Source organism: Pteropus medius, unplaced genomic scaffold, assembly GCF_902729225.1.
Source record: "Pteropus medius unplaced genomic scaffold, Ma_sr-lr_union100, whole genome shotgun sequence".
NCBI classification, from domain to species: domain Eukaryota; kingdom Metazoa; phylum Chordata; class Mammalia; order Chiroptera; family Pteropodidae; genus Pteropus; species Pteropus medius.
Genome location: NW_024340849.1, coordinates 40192647 through 40208061, shown reverse-complemented (window position 1 = coordinate 40208061; position 15415 = coordinate 40192647). Strand labels below are relative to the sequence as shown.

The 15415-nt window shown below is 32.8% G+C and overlaps 1 protein-coding gene across 2 annotated transcripts in view; it reads left to right on the top strand.

The window, feature by feature from the left end:
- The window catches only part of THOC1 (THO complex subunit 1), a 42221-nt gene that overhangs the window by 8092 nt on the left and 18714 nt on the right, over positions 1–15415 (top strand). For both annotated transcript variants that reach the window (XM_039844940.1, XM_039844939.1), the window contains exons 7-10: positions 45–140; positions 7398–7480; positions 9561–9634; positions 14837–14945. In XM_039844940.1, the coding sequence (XP_039700874.1) occupies positions 45–140; positions 7398–7480; positions 9561–9634; positions 14837–14945 (362 nt within the window). The remainder of the gene's footprint in view (positions 1–44; positions 141–7397; positions 7481–9560; positions 9635–14836; positions 14946–15415) is intronic.

Sequence of the window (15415 nt, the reverse complement as noted above, 5' to 3'; positions counted from 1 at the left end):
AGAAAGATCTCCCTTCTGTGTAACCTTCATTTCCATATTATTAGATCTCCTTAGAAGATTATCCAAATCCCAGAATACAGTCTTCTGTGGACGAATTCAACTCTTTTTGGCCAGGCTTTTTCCTTTATCTGAGAAATCAGGTAAGCTTTTATACATTAAACAAATGCTTTACAGGAAAATCTTTTCCAGTTTTTAATGGCTTTGAATCTGTCATGATGACAACAAGAAAATGGTTATGAAGTTGAAAGATAGCATAGAAAATTGTCACTTTATTTTGTTTTACTAGTAAACAGTGATACTGGTCCTAGTGTATAACACAGGTAACCCTTAAATAAAGTTATGGTTCTTTCTTTAAGTTCAAAGCTTATTAATAATAATGTGCAGTTGAATCACACTAAAATATGTAGATTTGAACCATCATGTTTTTATTTCATTTCATAATGTATGCCTATTTTTCTGCTTCCATTTTCTCCCTCAGTCACTACTGTTTAGTCACATTTACTTCCCTTTATTTCTTTTACCATTTTTTAATTGTGAAATAATAACCCTCATATAGAAAAGTGCTTAAAATAAATGTATAGAATAATTATGAAGCAAACACTTGTGTAACCACTGTCCAGATCCAGAAATGTAACATTGCCAGTTCTCCAGGTCCCTCCACAATCTGTTCTAAATGCCAGGTTTTAATATCTCTTTGCCTCAGTCTTCTCTTCTTTAATATAAGGCTAATATACCACCTACTTCATATGTTGTAAAGGTTAAATGAATTAAAATATGTAAAGAGCTTACAACAGCCTACATGTGGGAAAGTCCTACAGTACATGTTAGCAGTGGTTTTTATGTGCTTTCTTTTTGTCATGCTAGATCTATTGTTTTTTTTTCTTATTTAATGTGGTCAGGATTAACCTAGTTTAACTAATATATTTACTACTTCTATTTCTGACCTAACTGTAATCATTTTTTCCTTTAGACTTTTCTTTAATGCAGATCTGTGTTTTGTCTGAAAATCTCTCCTTATTCTTGAGTGGTTTCAGTAGATATAAGATCCTAGGTTGGCACTAAATACAGGATTTCATTTTGTGGAAGATAATCATTACTTGGCTTTCTATCTTGCATTATTCTATAGACAAGTCAAATGTCAGTCTAACTCCTTTGAAAATAATCTAGATTTTTTTTCTCTATTTGCTCTTAAGATTTTTTTTCTTTCTTTCTTTTCTTTTTTTTTTCAGTTTTACTACGATGTACTCAGCCTGGATTTCTTTTTCTTTATCATGCTTTAGATTTGTGGATATCTTGAATCTGTGGATTGGGGTCCTTAATCCAGTTTGTAAAAGTTTTAGCCATTATCTCTTGAAATATTATATGCCTCTTTTTCTGGAACTCCAAGAAACATCCTTGTATCTTCTTACTTTGCTTCTTACACTTCCTATATTTTTCCTCTGTTTATCACATTCTGAATAATTTCTTCAGAACTGTTTCCCAATTCACTACTTCTCTCTTCAGCTATGAATAATCTGTTGCTAATCAAGTTCTTGATTTCAGTTGATGTATTTTTCATTTCTAGAAGGTCTTTTTAAAATCTGCTGTCACTTTTTAATTTCTTATTCTCTGCTCAAACTTATATTTTAGTTTTTATCCAGCATTGTTATTTTTACTTTTACTTTCTGTTTCTGATTATTTCAGTACTTTAGTCTTTGTGTATCTGTCTCTAGTGTCTCTTTCTACTGCTTCTCACTCAAGTTGTCTTATCTCTGTGTGTGTTGTTAGTGTTGGCTGTTATATTTAAGAAGATATTTAAAGAAATAATTTTGAGGTTTAGAATAGATATTTTTTTCCAGATAGAATTTTCATTACTTCTGCCACACACTTTTAGAAGGGGGCTACTACTCTTTAATCCAGCCCAGCTCAAGGCCTATGATTTCTTAGATCATCAAGAACACTTAGCACTGAACTGTGGTTTGGTTCATCCCTACCTGAGGATGTAGTCCTACAAGTTCTCAGCCTTTAAGATGATTGGGATAGAATTTATTAGATTCCCCACCTTCCTTGGGCCCAGAGATTTACTTTTATATCCTAGCTTCAGGAAGCTACTAACTTAGTTTTGCAACTGATTCTTCTTGTTTGGCAGATGTCCTCAAGACAAAAGTGGCTTTGAGTGCTAAATGATACATTGCTTATCTTCCTTTCCTTTTGGATTTTTGCCTGATATTCCTGACTATCTTGTCAACTTTGTTTTAAAGAAAACCATTTTTTTTAATTGCCCAGAACAGTGCTATGAATAAGGTTTTTGATCTGTAAATACTTATAGAATTAATGTAATTTATCCAAGTTTTTAGTTGTCTTTAGTGGGAAGGTTAATCTGAATTAATTGGCCTTCCATTACTGGAAACTTGCCCTTTTTTATTACTTTTTTTTAACAGCTTTATTGAGATGTGACTTCACATACCATACAATTCACCATTTAAAGTGTACAATTCATTGTTTTATAGTCTATTCATAGGGTTATGCCCATCACTACGGTCTAATTATAGAATATTTTCCTTCTAAAAGGAACCTGTATCCATTAACTGCCAGTCCCACTTACCTTCATACTTACCTTTCCCAAGCCCTAAGCAACCATTAATCTACTTATTAGTCTCTAGATTTTCCTATTCTGGACATTTGAAAAATGGAATAATACAATATGTGATCTTTGTGACTGGCTTTTTAAACAGCATAATATTTTCAAGGTTCATCTGCATTGTAGCATACATCACTCACTAATCCATTTCTTCTTATGGCCAAATAATATGCCCTGTATAGCTATACCACCTTTTGTTTATCCATTCATCAGTTGTTAGACATTTTGATGGTTTCCAATTTTTGGCTATTATGAATATTGCCCCTGTGAACATTTGTATACAGATTTTTGTATGGACGTATGTTTTCATTTCTCTTGGGCAAATACCTAGAGTGGAATTGCTGGGTCATATTTATATTCTTGAGGAACTACCAAACTGTTTTACCAAAGAGATTGTGCCATTTTACAATTCTTTCATCAATACACATGCGTTTCAGTTTCTCTGCATCTTTACTAACACTGTTGTCTGTCTTTTTTTTATATCCAATCTAGTGGATATAAAGTGGTATCTCACTGTGGTTTTGATTTTTATTTCCTAATGATTAAAGATGTTAAGCATAGGCTTCATGTGCTTACTGGTTATTTGTATGTCTTCCTTAAAAAATGTCAGTTCATATTTTTTGCTGGTTTTTAAAATTGGGTTGTCTTTTTGTCAATTAGTTATATGAGTTCTTTTAATATCTTAGATACTAGACTCATATCGAATATATAATTTGCAGATATTTTCTCACATTCTGTGGATTACCTTTTCATTTTGTCAGTAGTATCATTTGTTGCACAAAAGTTTTACATTTTGATGAAGCTTTATATCTATTTTTTTCTTTTGTTGCTTTTGCTCGTGGAGTCGTATCTAAGAAACCATTGCCTTACCCAGAGGTCCCCAATCTTTTTGGCACCAGGGACCAGTGCTCCCATGAGAATGTAATGCCTGATGATCTCAGGTGGAGCTGAGGCAGTGAAGCTAACGCTGGGGAGTGGCTTCAAATACAGACGAAGCTTCGCTCACCCACCGCTCACCTCCTGCTCTGCAACCCAGTTCCTAACAGGCCACAGACCAGTACAGTCTGCGGCCTGGGAGTTGGAGACCCATAGCCTAACTCAAGGTCATGAAGATTTACTCCTGTGTTTTCTTCCAAGAGTTTTAGCTCTTACAGTTAGGTCTGTGATCTGTTTTGAGTTAATTTTTGTATATGTGTGAGGTAGAGGTCCAGTTCCATTCTTTTATATACGGATACCCAGTCATCCCAACACCATTTGTAGAAAAAACTATTCTTTCCCCATCGAATTGGCAGCTCACCTTCTCTATGCCTTCAGAATATCAAGATCAATTGAACTTTGGGAAGTGTTCCCTCTATAATCCTTTTGTTCATTGCTGTCCCATTACTGACTTGCTGTCATTCAATACCATTTTAAATTTCACTTCTTCAGAGAGGCTCTTTTTGAGCATCTAATCTTAACCTGACACAGCAGTCACACATTATTACCACCCGATTATAAATCTCTTCTTAGCATTTAACACCATCTATCATTTTCAGTTTATGTCCTTCACCTCTATATTCTCTGTTCCTAAACAGTGCCAGACACCTAGTCACCATTTAAATGTGTGGTGAATGAAGGCTCTATCTCTTTGTGAAATGAAGTGTGCCCCTCACAAGTGATTTCTTTTGCTGGAATTTACAGAAGACGTAAGAACAGTGTTTCATTTCTCAGAAATTCTTTTGTCCTTTCTGGTTATCTCCAGCTTCCACTCTCTTCAATTTTTTAAAAACATTTTAAATAACTTTTTTAATGTACGACATCTCTAAATTGACAAGACATCAGCCACCTTTTTTCCTTTAATTAACTAGTTGAAAGACTGACAGCATATTGCTAACGGTAGCTTTAAACTATATCTTTTAATATACTATACTTTTAAATTGATTTTTTAAGTTACAACAGTAACACAATCTTATTTCAGAAAATTGGAAAGTGAAGTAAAAAACTTCATTATTCATAATCAATCTTTCTACCCTAGGTTGGCATTTTGGAATATTTTCTTTTTCTTTTTTACTTTTTTACTTTTTCTTTTTCTTTTCTTTTTTTTTAACATGTGTAGATACTTGAGATTCACTAGGATATATCCCAAGACCTTCAAAACGCCATTTTAGCATGTAATTTACCATTAAACGTACTGAAGTATGACTGAAATTTTTAAACTTAATGAGAGTTATAGCATGTGCTATATTGAGTAATAAATAGAGAATAGACGGGTTTTTTTTTTAAGTAGTCAGTGCTGAATGGTTAGCCAGGTTTGTTTACTAACTTCTTGATCTAGCATACTAGCCTTTCCTAAAAAACCTTTTGTTTTGAAGTAACTTTAGACTTGAAGACGAGTTGCAAAGATAGTATAGAGAATACCTAAATAATCTTCACCTAATGTTAACCTCTTACATAACCATGGTACTGTTATTCATACCAAGAAATCAACATTGGTACAGCACTGTTAACTACAGAGTTTATTTGGATTTTACCAATTTTATCACTATTTTTTTTCTATTTAAGGATCTAATCCAGGATCCCATATTGCATTTAGTTGTCATGTTACTTTAGTCTCCCCAGTCAGTCAGAGTTCTTGAGTCTTTGCTTTTTTTTTTCATGACCTTGATACTTTTGAAGAGCATTGGCCAGGTAGTTTATAGAATGTTCTTCGATTTAGATTTGTCTGATGATTTTTCATAATTGGATTAAAGTTATGGATTTTGGGGAAGAAGACAGAAATGATCTGTTTTTCTTAGTGCATCATTTCAACGTGATATTGATTCGTTTTATTACTGGTGATGTTATCCTTGATCACCGTATTTCTCTGCTGCAAAGTACTGTTTTTCCCTTTGTAATTAAATATTTGGAGGGAGATACTTTGAGGCTATGCAAATACTCTTTTTCTTCTTAGACCTTTGCCCACTGATTTCAGTAGTACATGTTCATCAGTGGGTCTTGCCTACAGTGATTGTTATTAGATTGTCCTCGTGTTGATTTTCTGTTTCTTTCATTCCTTTTACATTATTAATTGATATTCTTCTATAAGAAAGAGTGTTCTCTTTATTTACTTATTAATTTGATTATTTATTTCAGTATGAACTCATGGATATTTATTTTATCTTCTGGGTTATAATCCCATAGTATCATTTACTTTGTTACTCAAGTTCTTCTAGTTTTGCCCATTGGAAATTCTTTTAGGTTTTCCTGATACAAGAAGACAGTCAGGTTCATCTTGTATTTTTCCTGCCCGGACCTGGAATCACCTATTTCTCCAAGGAGCCTGATTTCTTTTATTTAAGAATGATATTTAGAAGCCAGAATCTGCTAATATGCTAATTGCTTCTAGAGTATCACTGCTTCTGGGCCCTCTCAGTGGACAGTACTAGGAAAGATTTGTATGTATACAACTTGGGTATACATATACATATGTATTTATTTCTGTATATCTGAAAGGGGTTCTTGGACACAATTCCAACATGGTGGGGGTGGGGGCGTGAGGATGGCTTCCCCATACCAACAAGCAATTGAATTCAACTCAATTCTGATACTCTCTGTGTACCCAGAGAGAGCATCAGATCCCACAGGTAAAGATCTCAGCCCACAAGACTATCTTACACTTCAAAGCCAGTCAGTCACAAGCCCAGGTTTTTACCTATTTCTGACCAACTGGCTATGAATCAGAGTTTCCCACACACCCCTCCTTTTGGGTTCAGTTAATTTCCTAGAATAGCTCACAGAATTTAGGAAACCCTGTTTACTTACTAGATTACTGATTTATTATAGAAGGTATTAAAGGGTACAAATCAATGGCCAGATGAAAAGGACAAAGGAGCTTCTGTCTCATGATGGCACATGGAAGCCTTCTGTTTCCCCAACTTGGAAGCTCTTTGATAAAGATAGCAATGACCTGTCCCTTTGGGTTTTTATGGAGGCTTCATTACATAATAATGATTGACTAAGTCATTAGCCATTGGCGATTGATTCAATGTCAAGCCCATCTCCCCTCCCCAGAAATCAAGGGATAGGACTGAAAGTTCTAATATTCTAACCACCTGGTTGCCTATACTGTCAAACACCCCCTTCTCCTTAGGTCGGGTCCAAAAATCACCCCTTTAATGTAATAAGAGATACTATTTTTGCCTTCATCACTTAGGGGGTTGGGAGCTGTGAGCCAGGAACTGTGGATGAAGCCCAAATATATCTGAGAAATATATTTCAGTCAGCTGAATGACAAAATATATATATTTCTTATAAATTGCAATATCACTTTCTGTTTTTAAATAACCAATAGCAAAAACCATGAGATTATACTAATACTTCTGAGTTTATCTTGCACCAGTATACCTGCTTATTTAGTTTCTTTCTCTGACAGTGAGAAACCTAGCTCTTATAACTACAATGTTTTTATCATAAATATTGTTATACACTCTCACTTTTTGATTAATAGTTTTTATCTGATTCAGCAAAATTATAAATTACTACATATTACATCATATATAAAATTGTCCTTAAATATTCATGAATAACAAGGATCAACTATATTTGTTATAATGTATGTAGAATTCTGTGTACTCTAAAGGCACCTTTAAGAAATGAATCTTAGGAAGGAATTGAAAATCAAAGTGTCATTATTTCTGACTTGATCTTTTCCTTAACTATGGGTTTATTTTGTACGTTTTGGTTGTATGAGAAAGTTATATTCTTAAACAAGTTTAGGCATTTGGTGGATTTGCTTTGAAATCTTTTTTTTTTTAAATAGGTCTTAACTTGCAGAGTCAGTTTAATCTGGAAAATGTCACTGTTTTCAATACCAATGAGCAGGAAAGCACCTTGGGTCAGAAGGTGAGGCTGATAAGAACTCTAACAGAACATGTTTATAAGTTTGTTATTGAGATAACTGATATGAATGGGTCTTCTAAGTCATCAAAAATTTTTAAGCCTTTATTTCCAATTTATAGAAATAATATGTATTTTGTGATAAAAATGCAAACAAAATAGAAATATTTAAAATACAAAGTACAGCTACCCCATAATCCAAGGCTCTAAAGATAACTACTCTTAACATTCTCTGTCTGTCGTTACAGGGCTTTTTGTGTATACGTGGTTTTATTCTGAAAACGAGATCTTATAGTATATACTATTCTGAAATTCACTTTCTTTTAGGATAAAATGATTGCATTTTTGCATCAGTATGTTTAGGTCTGTTTCAGGTTTATTGCTCATGATAAATCTTTGGATATATTATAATCCCCTGTCAGTGGGCATTTAGATAATCTCTAATAGTGAAAAATTAATAACATTATAGTGAATATTATTACGTATATCATTGCTATATTGTGCAGATGTCTCCTTAGGACAAATTTTGCTATGTCAAAATATATGCATATATCCAATTTTGATAGCTATTGCCTAGTAACTTCTCAAAAAGGTTGTACCCATTACTACAACCATTGGCACATAGAGAATGCCTGCCCCTTTTACCACAGGCTCACACTAACCCTGGGGATTATCCATTTTTAAAAGTCTTTGCTTAATTGATATGTACTTGAAAATTAAGTCATCTTTGCTTTAACTTTCATTGGTTATTAAGGAAGCTGAGGACTTTAGTGTATGTTTATTAGAATTTATTTTTCTTCTGTGCTAATTTGAAGCAATGAGGAAGAGAATTGCCTGCTCCTGCCATTTGCCCAATTTACTATTGTAATGTCTTTTTCTTACTGATATATAGAAACTCATTATATAGAATATTATTAATTCATTGCCTACCATATGTTGATATATTTTTTTCAGTTTATACTTTTTCTTGTTACTTATTTAAAATTTAAATTTGGATATGATATTAACATTTGTTGGACTTTTGTTTTATTGTTTCTGGTTTTATGTCATGCTTAAGGCTTTTTCTCCACAAGATTATATCACCTCCTTTGTTTGCTTCTGGTGCATTTATGATTTTTATTTTTTCTTTTAACTTTTTAACCCAGCAGAAATATTGAGTTTGGAATAAATTTAGTTATTTTTTCCGAACAGTAAGCTAATTATCGCAGAACCATTTGTTAAATAATCTGTTATTTGCCCACTGATTTTTAAAAGGACATCTGCTATAATCGACTTTCTTTTTAAAGATTATTTATGCTATAATCAGAAAGTCCAGAGTTGGCAAAGTTCTGGACATTCAGCACCTACTCTCCATGTAGGAGCAAGTTATAAAATTTCTAAATTATTAATTAGATATAATTAATATCTCACTGTAGATTAATCAGACTATGCAATTTATTCCTTAAAGTGTAATCATTAGCAGTTTGGAAATAATGTTGACTTTGCTTAAGATTTTTCAAAATCTTGTCCTTAACCCTTATGTATCTTTTAAGTACTTCTTGGACTATTAAACGTGAACTTATTTTAAATTTTTCAATATAGAGCTGGACATTCAGCGTATCCTAATGTGTTCCAAGATAACAAGTGTTCTATGTGGGGGTCGGGGTGGGTTTCCATGGTCAAATTAAAGTTAGGAATAAAAACTAATTAAATTCACTTTAAGAGTTATTTACTATAGTTCTTAAAGTCCTTAATATGCTAATGATCTTTCTCAGTTCTCTAAAAGGTCATTGTATATATTTCAATAATATATTTTGCCATAGACCCTTTATTCCAGAAATAATCTACTGACTATGTTTGGAGAAATACATTTAAAACTTTTGACTTTGTCTTCATGACTATTTTATAGCATTGTCATACTGCTGTTGAGTCTCCCCATCATATAGAATTTTGATTGCCTTAAAGATTAACTATAGGTCCAAATGGTTACTGTGATTAGATTTCTCTGCTAAAGCTTGTCTAGCAGTGTGTGAGTGATATTATTGCAGCATTTACCTTCTGCCTGACAATTGTTTCACAACAGGCTGTACATTTTTTTTAAATTTAGCACACTGAAGACAGAGAAGAAGGGATGGATGTAGAAGAAGGTGAGATGGGAGATGATGAAGCTCCAACAACTTGGTGAGTTTTAGGAAGTTCAGAGTTTCTTGATGTACAAAGATACTACCGTAATGACTTACTGAGTCATAGAGTGAGAATGTAGACAAAGAGAAAGGGAAACATGTTTATGGATTTCTTTTATTTAAAATTTTCATGTATATTACTTAAAATTATAAATCCTAAATTACTAATGGGTTGTATCAGTTGGTTTCTAAATTGCTTGCGGACAATTCATTGTTTACACAGCCTATTTTATATATATTCATAATATTTGAAAGGCCAACCATAAGCAACCTAGGCACTCCTTCCCTTCTCTCTTCCATTTAGCTTTGTGAACTCAATGCCTGTTGGTACTGAGCTGACTATTTAATAAAGTAGGAGAGATAAGAAACTTCTCTCTTCTCCCCTCCTATCCCCTATCACTGTTTCTTATCCTCTATAACCCTGTACTTTCTTTCCTAATAATTTCTTTCTAATGCTAGTTAGAAGCAATGAGGAAGAAAAAAGTGAAAGTATGAAGGAACACTTTTGTTAGCATTCTTCCAGGTGTCTGAGGTGACAAAATTATCATCATCAGTTGCAATTGAAGGAATTCCAGAAGATCAAGAGGTTTGTATATCTGCATAGGGAGACATATTCCTGCCATCCCAGATTTCTAATTCAAACACATATCCTCAAAGAAACTTTGACAGTACTGTGGCTCCAGACTTAATTCTAATATTTCCTAGTCATATAACCTTGAGCAAACTATTTAACCTTCCTGCAACTGAGTTTCAGAGTCTTTAAAATATAGTAATGCCACCTACCTGCTTCAGTTAGTGAGAGGATTAAATAAGATGCTAATCAGAAGTGGTCTATTAAGGAACTTGATAGTTATCCTTATTAAGACTGCAGTTGTTAATACTATATAGCATGATAAATGTAAAGCACTGAGAACAGTGTCCAGTAGCTATTACCTGTAGTTTTTTTGTTTTTAGACACCTATTTGTATGCATTATGGTTAGAGTAAGCTTTCAGAGTCTGGCCTGGGTAACATAAGGGCATTGGGCCAAGGTATTAGTCTCCAACATAACAGATCACCTGAGATGTAAACAAAGCCCTAAAGACAAACTCTGACCAAGGCAGTTTATTCTAGTTAGACTGCCTAAGCCTGTGTAGACAATTCAGCTCCATTGATTATGTTCATCAACTAGTCTCTGCTGCAGGAAAATCACTTGAACAGGACTCAGTACTCAGCTACCTCTCAGTCTGTCACAATTGCTATTTTTGAATGGAAGAAGAAATTGTATGAGCAATTACTTTGTGACCAGCTATATCACCAGAGTACCTTAGGCACTGCAGTTAATAAAGAACACATTATTCATTTATCTATAATGCGAAGTCCATTTCAAATTTGGCTGAAATACACCAATAAAAATTTTCGTATTAAAAAAACTTCATTGTGTAAAATTCTATAAAATTATCAGTTTAACATTTAAAAAATACAGTAGTCCCTGCTTATCCATGGGGAATATGTTCTACTACCCCCAGTGGATGCCGGAAACTGCAGATAGTACCGAACCCTACATATACTGTTTTTACCTACACATACATAACTATGATAAAATTTAATTTATAAATTAGTACAGTAAAGTTAACAATAATAATGAAATAGAACAGTTATTACTGTACAGTAATAAAAGTTATGTAAACCTGACTCCTGTCTTTCAAAATACCTTACTGTACTATTCTCACCTTTGTGATGATGTGAAATTATACTACTCATACATGATGAGATGAAGCAAGGTGATTAACATAGGCATTGTGACGTAGCATTAGGCTACTATTAACCTTCTGACGATAAGGATTACTTGAACACAAGCACTGCTGTTCCCCAACAGTCAATCTGATAACCAAGACGACTACTACGTGACTAATGAGCGGGTAGCGGATACAGTGTAGATGCACTAGATAAGGGACGGTTCACATCCTGGGCACGTCAGCACTCAATGGCGTGAGATTTCATCACACTACTCAGAACATTTTTTAACTTATGAATTGTTTCTGGAATTTTCTATTTAATATTTTCAGTCCATTGTTGATTGCAGATAACTGAAACCCTGGAAAGCAAAACCACTTTTTCAGTCCATTGTTGATTGCAGATAACTGAAACCCTGGAAAGCAAAACCAATAAGCGGAGACTACATATGTTTTTTTATAGAGGATCTTGGTTAAAATGGTTACAGAACATTCTATTTTAGATAATAACTCTCTAATTTGTTATTGTTTGCATATATAATCAGTAGTTATGTTTGCTTTGTGTGGATAAATATAAAATCCAAAAGTATCTGTGAAATGATCACGGTGGAAGGCAAATTGCAGTGGTTGAAACATGAAAGGAAGGTAAAGAAGTGGTGAACATTGAATGCAGACAACTCTTTTGAGAAGTTTGGCCATGAAGGGAAAGAGAGAAATAGAACCATCAAGGGGGAGGATTTTTTAAAAATATATTAGTCCTCAACTATAAAAGTTTCCTAGCAGTAATGTATTTATTCTGTGAGGCACCTCAGACACATACCAGGCCAACTAAAGATAAAAAGAGAAAGATCAGAAGCTGTTACAGGTAGAAAATGATAATTAGCAACTTAGAATAGATTGTTGTTCGTATCAAACATTAAATTAGATGTGAGCTTCCTGACAATGGAGACAAAAAAGGACATACAATGGTTACGTAATTCTCATTCTTTGATTAGAGGTAACTTTCCAGTTTTCTTAAAAGAAACTTTGCTGGTACTTGAAGAGATATTCTTATATGTGATAACTAATTATGTGTGTGTGTGTGTGTGATGTTTGTGTATGCATATAAATGTATACGTATATATACATTCTCTAAAAGCAGTTTTGTTTCAAAAACATACTTTTATTAAGTGTATGGAACTATACAAATATTGGTTATTGTATTATTTCATGAGTATAAATAATTTATATGTGGCTATTTCTTTTTCCATTTTACTTTGGCATTTTGGGAAATGTTGTTTCTGCAGCTTTTTTTTCTTTAATTTGATACAGAGAAAACTCAGACCTATAATTTATTATCGTAGATCACTGAAGTTGCTTTAATTATAGAAATAGGTTAATGTTTAGATAATTGTTTTCCTGTTTTCAGGGTTGTTTGTTACTAGGGAAGAGTTTAGAAAGAGCGAAAGTTAACATGCTCATTGCTGGTTCTTAAAACTTGTGTTGGGAGCTAGATTTTTGTCAGTTAAAAGTTTCCATTCTTCATTACTGAATGCTTGAGATACTAGCAGTTACTCTAGCAAAGTTAACATTCTTTTTATCAAAATAAGCCAAGCTTGCTAAATTATTTACTTGACTTTACATATAATCTAAAGCCATTTTAATCTGGGTGAGTACATAAGCATAGTTTCAAACGTCTTTTGTAAAATAAAATGTGCGAACTTTGGAACTGCTATTTTCTTGCAGACCTAGGGCTTTTTCAGTTATATCTAAGTTCACAGCTTTGTTCCAGGCAGTTATCAGAAGTGTGAATGTAAGATAAGTGATATTTTACTATGTGTTTAGATGTGTGTATGTTTTTCTTGAGTCGATATGCCATTTGATATAAATTTAAATAAAATTATTCTTTCAGTGGATTTTTCATGATAATGACTTGTAGTCTGTCCTCTGAACCATATGAATTAAATTCCTGTGGCGAGATTGTTTATCAAATGTGCCTCCATATGTTTTACTAAAACTCTTTTCCCTTTGTTCTTAGATTAGTGATATATATTTTCAGACTTCTTGTAGAAGACTGAATTTTACACTAGAAAATCATTTTATACTTTTTTACTCTACCTTTTTAATTTTATATACAATGAAACAAAGAGATTTTTCAGTCTTTTAAATATTAGTTCTCCCTCCAAAAAAAAACAAAAATCAAAATATGTAGTAAAAATTATACTCCCTTTATTTTACTATATTCTTTTAAAAGCATTATAGTACTGTCCCTGATAATCCCTCATCATCAAAAAAGTAATTTTCAGCATGTCCATCCCAAAGATTAAGAGAAATTAACTTACTTCCTATTATTGGCAGGACTCTTAAGATAATGGTACTGCGTAGATCACTAAATCTATCTCCTGTTTCTCATATAAAATTAGTCTTACTTGGAATATCTGTATGGGTATGAAGCTAACTTTAAACTATAGGTTTGGCTTATTAAGGTTTATTTAGAAAGAACAAATATTAAGACAAAATTAATTTTATAGTGGTGATGTTGAAAATTGTGGATATTTGAGGATATGAAATATTCAATATCTCAAGCATTTTTGACATGTAGGTAGTACTAAAAGACTTCATTGGCTGTTTTGAATGATGTAGAAGAACAATCTCATGGATTAAAAAAGTCAAATGTTTTAACATTAAAAATTAAAACATTTTTTATTGATTACTTGTAAATATGAAACTTAAAAGAATTTATATTGATGCTAGATTTGTAACATAGCCAAATCAGAAGTTGAATTAGTAATACTATAATAAAGGCACTAAAGAAAGGGCTTATTTTTGTAATACTAAGTTGATATATACCTAATATGTTTGTCCCATACTAGGACTTCTTAACTTAGTGTGTCGCTTAGAATATAATGCCTATTGCTTTTAACATTGATTTGAATTAACATTATTTAAACAACATAGAAGTTGATTTCTTTCTCATCTAAAAGTCTGGAGACAGGCAATTCAGGGAAATTGTCTAGGGACCCATGTTCCTTTTAATTTTTTGTTCCACCATCTTTGGTGTTTTTTCTTTTTCCTGTAGTCCAGGATGGCTCATCATCACATCTACATTCTAGCCAGCAGAAAGGGAAACAGGAAAATGGTAAACTGTGGCCCAAATAGGTCACATGTGACTTCCATTCTCAACAGGCCAGAATTTAATCACATGACCATGCTAGCTCAAGAAGGGTTGGGAAACATAGTCTTTAATTCTGAATAATCATGTATCCAGCCAAAATTTAGGGTTTCCATCACTATAGATAAACAGGGATAGGGTCTATTTATTAATTTCCCCTTCATTATTTATTAAAGTTTATATAAATATTTATGGATATGTACTTTCGTAGGGTAAAAGGCCATAGCTTTCATCAACTTCTTAAAAGGGTTTGTGACCCAAGAAAAGTTAAAAAGCACTTAGATATTTCTAGAATAACTTAAATGATTTATTTAATATACCATTTCTTTTACTAGCTCCATTCCAATAGATTACAACCTGTATCGAAAATTCTGGTCACTTCAGGATTATTTCAGGAACCCTGTGCAATGCTATGAGAAGATTTCATGGAAAACTTTTCTCAAGGTAAATTGCCAATCTCAGACTACCAAAAGCCCGATATTTTAGAGCTAATGGCAGAGCCAAAATTTGAATCTTGTCCAGTATTCTTTTCACCATCTAATTCTACCTCTTATGTTTTTATTCCTATTTCATAATGTACAGAAGCTAAATTGTAAGTTAATATTTAAACAACTGATATTTTGAAGTACTTTATAAATGACAAGGTTTTAAAAGTTAACATAATGGTTTTTTTTTTGACATAATGAGTATTTTCAGTGTGAATTGATGAATTTTTATGGAATACATTCTATCTTTACTTTGCACAAAATTATTTTAGCTTTCCTGTTAGAACAGGAGTCTGCAAACTATGGCAATGGACCAGATCCAATAAACTTACTGTTTTTGTAAACAAAGTTGTATTGGCACACAATCACACCCATTCATTTACATATTATCTGTGGTTGTTTCTGTGCTAAAATAGCAGACTTGAATAC